The 6,145-nt window shown below is 36.9% G+C and overlaps 1 protein-coding gene across 3 annotated transcripts; it reads right to left on the bottom strand.

The window, feature by feature from the left end:
* Window positions 1-396: 396 nt before the first annotated feature.
* On the bottom strand, window positions 397-4,613 carry LOC131300593 (uncharacterized). 3 transcript variants are annotated; one of them, XM_058326530.1, is made up of 5 exons: window positions 4,358-4,613; window positions 4,018-4,219; window positions 2,935-3,985; window positions 1,219-1,494; window positions 397-809 (listed from the first exon to the last, which is right to left on the bottom strand). In XM_058326530.1, the coding sequence occupies exons 3-5, from the start codon at window positions 3,634-3,636 to the stop codon at window positions 693-695; spliced, it is 1,095 nt and encodes a 364-aa protein (XP_058182513.1). In that variant the 5' UTR covers window positions 3,637-3,985; window positions 4,018-4,219; window positions 4,358-4,613; the 3' UTR covers window positions 397-692. The 3 variants fall into 3 exon arrangements, with proteins under 3 accessions (XP_058182513.1, XP_058182504.1, XP_058182499.1); XM_058326521.1 differs by having other exon boundaries at window positions 4,018-4,613; XM_058326516.1 differs by having other exon boundaries at window positions 2,935-4,613.
* Window positions 4,614-6,145: the final 1,532 nt, after the last annotated feature.

Raw genomic sequence — 6,145 nt, 5'->3', positions numbered from 1 at the left:
CGGTGGATCCATGCGGTGAGCATAGACTTTCTGATAAAAATAGGAATAGATAGTGCCTTTTATCTTTTTCTTTTGTGGTCCATAGGTTTCACATCTTTTGGTTTTTATTTTGAGTTTGTTTAGCGTATGCAGTTTTGTAATTGGGTATTGCCTATTGTTTGGACACAGAATCAATAAGGAAATGCTATGATTATTCTTACTTAATGCTACTGTGCTTGTCTCGAACCTGTGTGAACATACATATTAATTTAGGCGAGTTCATGCCTGGTAAGTGAGCGCCTCATTCACCATGCCAAAACTTAGGCCCCATTTCTGTAAAGGTTCGTACTTATTTCCCGCTTTACGAGACAGGTCATTCTCTTAATCTTGCCCACATACATGTTTGAAGAGTTTGAATTTGACACAACGACCAGATATGCTCTTTTTGCATGTTTTTATTTTTATTTTTATTGACATGCACTATATCCACAATTCCTGTGCGACTTGGCCACTTATATCATGTTTCCCCTTCTAATTTCTTAGCTAGCCAGCATATGGGGAGAACACTAGCAAGTCCCAAAAAGTTATAGCTTGCAGGCATACGAATCTAACATACTGCGTTCATCCTAACAATGCGGAAAACATTTTTATTCAAGCGAGGGTAGTGTTCACTCATCGACAGTAAACCAAATTGGACTCCTGATGATTCCATCTCATCTGTTTAGAAGGTATCCAACCAACACACTGATGATGACTGCCACCATACAAACAAATAGGAAAGGAAATCCCACTTGAACTTTCCTTACATCCTTCTTACTTCGCAACAAAGCCTGCAAAGCAAGGAAGCCAACCAATGTCAAGAATCGAAGTTTCTTTCAGTTTCTGAACATGATATACAGAACAAAGTTAATATGGAAGTGGATAAGTGCCCAAGATTATAGAGTGGCCAGAACTTTTCAACCACCTTAAATTTTGAGTGATCAACAAACCAACTACCACACAGCTTCAAAACTGTTCATGGTTGTGGTCCATCCAAGAAGTTCAAAAAGAAGTAGCAGGCAGTTCTGTTTTTCTCAGGAAATGAAATTCCATTTTTTGGAACATTTGATAGAGCTCATTAAAGAGAAATTTCATGCTTCAAGCTGACTCAAAGGATACATCAAAATAATGTCTGAACTAAGCATATAGTGAGTGATTTTGCCTGAACTAACTGAGCTCTTTTGAACTGTGCTTCGCTACCTTCTTTTCAGTACATTGTGCCCATTTTATCGTGAATCTGGCTAACGCATCCATGGGGTCAATACACTTCTTATGAAGAGGATCATCGCTAGGCAACAGGCCGTGGAATTCATCAGAAGCAAGGATGACACAGTTCACTGCCTGCACCAAAAGAACATGGATCGCGACTCTTAAAAGGTTCCTCGCTCCTTCCTTGTCTTTTCTCTGCAATGCTTCTATTGCTGGAGCTACGATATGCTCTAGAGTTGCTTTGTCGGGTAGCACAACCTCAAATCCCTGCACATAGTTACAACAGTCAAAGGCGACACCAGGAAATTTGTGTATGATTAATGCATGAATATACTTGCATCATTGTAAGAGGTCAAGAGTTCTCGTCCTACCTCAGGAATGACTCCCCAGTCGCCCTGGCCCATCGCTAGGAACCTCGTATATATATATATATATCTATATATGGAAAATGCTACTACCTACAGCCCTTAGGGCAACAGATAATTCGTAAAAAGTGCATTGATATCTGTGAAACGTGTAGCGAAACCTGTGATTATGTGTTGATATCTGTAAAATGTGTTTTGAAAGTCTAACTTTTCTGCATTATGTGAGTAGCAAGGCCAGAGATAGAGAGAAAGATGGAGAGATTACACCATAGGTAACACATACATGAAAACCTCTTCCTTGTCAGTAAATGAAGTTTCTTGTGAGAAGATGGAAAAGAGAAGTACTTAGCAATTCTCAGAAAAGCTAAAACTTTGGTTTGTACAGCAATTGCATATGCTTCTAAAGTTATTTTTTTTTATGGATTCAAGACGAAATGTATTGATAGAGAGGTTCTCTGTTAGTAAGCCTGGGGAGCAAAACCAACTGCAAAGATCAACATAATACAGAAAGGCATGGAGCAAACTACAAAGAAAATATCATCGGAAATGCAAATCATTTCTAGATAGAGATTCTTCGGAATTTGGGAATCAACTGATTTTGCTCCTGAGTAAGCTTCTATATTTTAGTTGCAGTTGAAATTTTGTCATGCTTGGGACATTCATTATAGGTCTTCCTAGGTGACATACCCGTTCTTCTCTGTAACCTAGATTAACTGAATAAACTCATGTCCTCTAAAACAAAGAAGCCATCCATGGACCGTGAGGAAAGGTGCAACTTGTTGAGGATTCAACCCAAAGACACACACAATTGCACGAAGAATAATCAAGCAAAACACAAAAACAAAGCACTGACACAATCGGGTACATCCATGGCTTACTAGTTATTCACTCTCTATCAATTAGAGAAAACAATGCATAATACATCGACTGTTGCGTATAGCAAAATATGCAGCCCAAGCATTATATCACCAATCTCTGTATAACCCTCGTTTAGTCCGCGAAGTGGCAAACCAAACTGAATCACGCTTCTCAAACCCAACATAAATATGCCTTAATTCACACAAACTAAAGAACCATACCCATTTAGGCTGTGTTGGGGCTTGGGATCATGGATTTTTAGTGAGTATCTAGAGAAATGAAAATGCCAGAAACAAAATAAATAAATTCTATCTTCTTCACTTTATTTTGTTCTCATCTTCTCCTTTCCCTCCATGAATCCCTCCGGAAATCCCTAATTCAAACACAGCCTCAAAGGGTTTTTTTTTTTGATGGACGCAAGCTTAAAGTTATAGCTTCAGTTAAGACCTTTATAAAAATTTCATTCAATTGCTTGCTAAAATACCTGATTCTGTAGTTTTTCCTCATAAAAACCAGCAAGTTGACTTGCATTTGAAGTTAGCACACCTATCCTTACATTACTCCCTGCTTCTATTGGCTTCAGCTTAGCTTCTTTCAGCTCTCTGGCAACACAATCACCCATGTTAAGGAATGGCACAGAACATCCCTTGGACACCTCAAAGAGCCAGGCATGAGAAATATGGCATGGCATAACAATGCAACCAGCTCCAGACTGTTCCAAAAACACCCTTTTGCGTCTCAAATTCTTGACTATAGTCCCGTGGTTTAATCGAATTCGAGAGCCTTTTCCATTTACAGGACAAAATGAGCCAGGAAGCTGTCTACTTATTGCCGGATCGCTGCATACAACAAAAGGAATGGAGTCTTCTCCATTTCTTGAGCTCAACCAAACAAGCTTTTCCAGGAAAACGAGAGTTGAAAAAATGGATACTCCACCGATGATTCCAACCGTATTTTCTGGGCTGAGAAGAGGATCAGGAGTCTGGGATCTTGAGATTTTGTTGGATTTGGGTAATTTTTCACCCTCATTTGAATGTACCAATACTGAACAAGCCTGTATAGCTATAGATGGATTGAATCTTGTTCTGTAAAGACTGTAATGGGTTCTGTTCTTGTTTACTTTAGCTGAAAAGATCGGTGGCCAGTTTACTAAATGAAAGGACATTGTCATGCCTCCATCTAACATCCCTGTCTACTCTGAAGGCCTAAAGCCAGTGATATGGCTTATAACTACAAATTAAGTTATGAGAGCTGTGAATCTTACAAAATCACTACTCTGTAACCAAATCCACCACTAAATACTTGAAGTTTCCGTGGGATTTCATAGCCATTAACTGACAACTTAAATTGCTGTGCAAGTTCGGTTTTTTCCTGTTTTGAAATCAAAACCCACCTCTGAAAAAAGACTCAAATTCTCCAATGAACAAAACGCCTAAAACTAGTGAATGTCGAATTAATCGGTAAGCCAAATTCGTTTAGAGCGAAAACCGAAAACAGGAAATCAAGGATTCATCACAAAAACCATAAAGTTACCTCTTAATTCTCATCTTTTCTTTTTTTTATGAACATCAATTCTCATCGAAGTTTACAAAAAACTGAAAGTTACCTTTGAACAAAATACCTAGAACTAGTGAATCTTGAATTCATCTGTGAGCCAAATTCCTTTAGAGCAAATTAAAACCCAGAACAGAAAACCAAAGATACTGGATGAACAACTAAGCTATATATAGTAGCTCCACCACAAAGCCCAGATGGTTCATCATTGAACTCTAGAATATTCACAAACAATTAGACTGCAGACCTCAACATCAGAGAACAGATATTCATGATGGTCGCCATTTATAAGGGCCCCTTTGAGTGCAAATCAAACACTGCATGTCCAATCATAGAAAGTTGAGAGGAATTACACGATTGATGTGAATGTACCACCTTCTGCCCATTGGATCAATTGTCTACCGTTCAAAGCTGAAGAAATGATTTTAGATCACCTCAGCCTCAATGTTTTGTCTTTGTATGGAGATACGATAAGATTGATAAGAAAGGTACATTGGGGAAAGAATCCGGTCTAGTCTGCTATATGCATGCACAGGGCATTTATTACTCTGTGGCAATAGCCAACAAGGCAAGTTAGCAACCACCAGTCCAGTAGTCTTCTATAAGCTTGCACAGGGTATTTATGACTTGCTAAGTTAAAAAATAGCAATGTTGATGCACTGGCTTAGTTTTATTCTGGCACAATCTCAAATTGATTCCATTGGATCAAACCCATTGCATTCTTCCATGCGATCCGTCGGCCTAGTCGCCTAGATCATGGTTGTTAAAATCTTACGAAACGGGATACGTATTCCACCCCGTATCATTTTTGTATAAAAATCCTACGATATGATGACGTATCTTACGATATAATAACGTATCCCAATTCGGAACGTATCCTACAATTTCTTGTTGAGAAGAAATCATACCATATTTTAAGAATTGGAACACAAACGCATTCTGAATTGTTTGATCTAATTATGACAGTATTCAAACCATTTAGAGAAAACCAAAATTCAAATAAAAGAAAGAACATATTTCGATCATGTATCGCATGACTCAAGCACGAGGAAGCCTCATTATAATAGATCCTACTTGGGAGACTTGAAATATTTTCCATCCTAAAAGCTTATTTTTCATACATTAAACACTTATTTTCATATATCCAATAGACTTTTAGATTATAATTATTATAAATATTATTTTATATTTCGTTAACTTATCTTACGATACACGATACGTATCCTGATACGATACATAAAATAAAATAATTGATTCATGATACGTATCTCGATTTGAAAACATTGGCCTAGATGATGTGGAAGATTTGCAAAAGTCATAGTTGCTGAAAATTTGACACCAAAGGTGGCTTTGCCATTTGTCAGCAGCAACTTTGGCATATACGTCGAGCACCACTTTGCCATGTATTTGTGCCAAATTTTGATGTTCATAGTCTAAATGAATCATGGGCGGATTTGCTCTTAAGTATATATCATATTGATAGTCACTACTGCAATAAATGATAACGTCGTAGTTATTAACTGTGATGGTATGTCTTTATGATCTTTTAGGGTGTGATTGTAAGTCCCTTACTTTATAACCGTGATCGAAAGTTTAAATGATCACAGTTATTTACTATGATCGTATGTCAGGTGAGATCCCATGATTGAAAATGGTAAAAATTGAGATGGAAAATCATTACGTGTGATCTTTTCTTGCATCTTCTTTCATGTCGTTGCCGAGTTTCGAACCCATGCAGCTTTGGTTGATTTTCCAAACACTTACCACTAAGCTAGCCAAAAACTTCTCCTATATTAGGAAAACAAAAACATTTATACTTACTTTCTAAAGTGGGAAAACTTTTTTTTTCCTTAAAATTTATTGAATTATTGAAATGCAGATAAAAAAATAAGTATGAATACAATATAGTTCAAGCCTAATGGTATTTTTTGTTGTAGCGTGCGATTTGCATTTTCATGAAAATTATCACAACCTGCAGATTTTAACTATTATGAACAAGCTTTATATATGTATATATTTTTTTTTGTAAACTAAGCATTTCACATGGATTTTGTGTTTATATTAAATTTCAAATCTTAATAGTTGCTTTCCAATTGGATTTTGTTAATTCCTTTTCAGACCAAGCTAAACCAAAATAAAAT

Source organism: Rhododendron vialii, chromosome 1a (genome assembly GCF_030253575.1).
Source record: "Rhododendron vialii isolate Sample 1 chromosome 1a, ASM3025357v1".
NCBI classification, from domain to species: Eukaryota; Viridiplantae; Streptophyta; class Magnoliopsida; order Ericales; family Ericaceae; genus Rhododendron; species Rhododendron vialii.
This window is presented reverse-complemented; position numbering and strand designations above follow the sequence as displayed.

What these genes read in the sequence shown, in the direction of transcription:
- LOC131300593 (XM_058326516.1), bottom strand. Translation starts at nt 3,636, where the DNA reads ATGTTAGATGGAGGCATGACAATGTCCTTTCATTTAGTAAACTGGCCA. An exon ending in AGGAAAAACTACAGAATCAG is followed by an intron (nt 1,495 to 2,934) that starts GTATTTTAGCAA and finishes AACTATGTGCAG; the next exon opens with GGATTTGAGGTTGTGCTACC. An exon ending in CACAATGTACTGAAAAGAAG is followed by an intron (nt 810 to 1,218) that starts GTAGCGAAGCAC and finishes CTTGCTTTGCAG; the next exon opens with GCTTTGTTGCGAAGTAAGAA.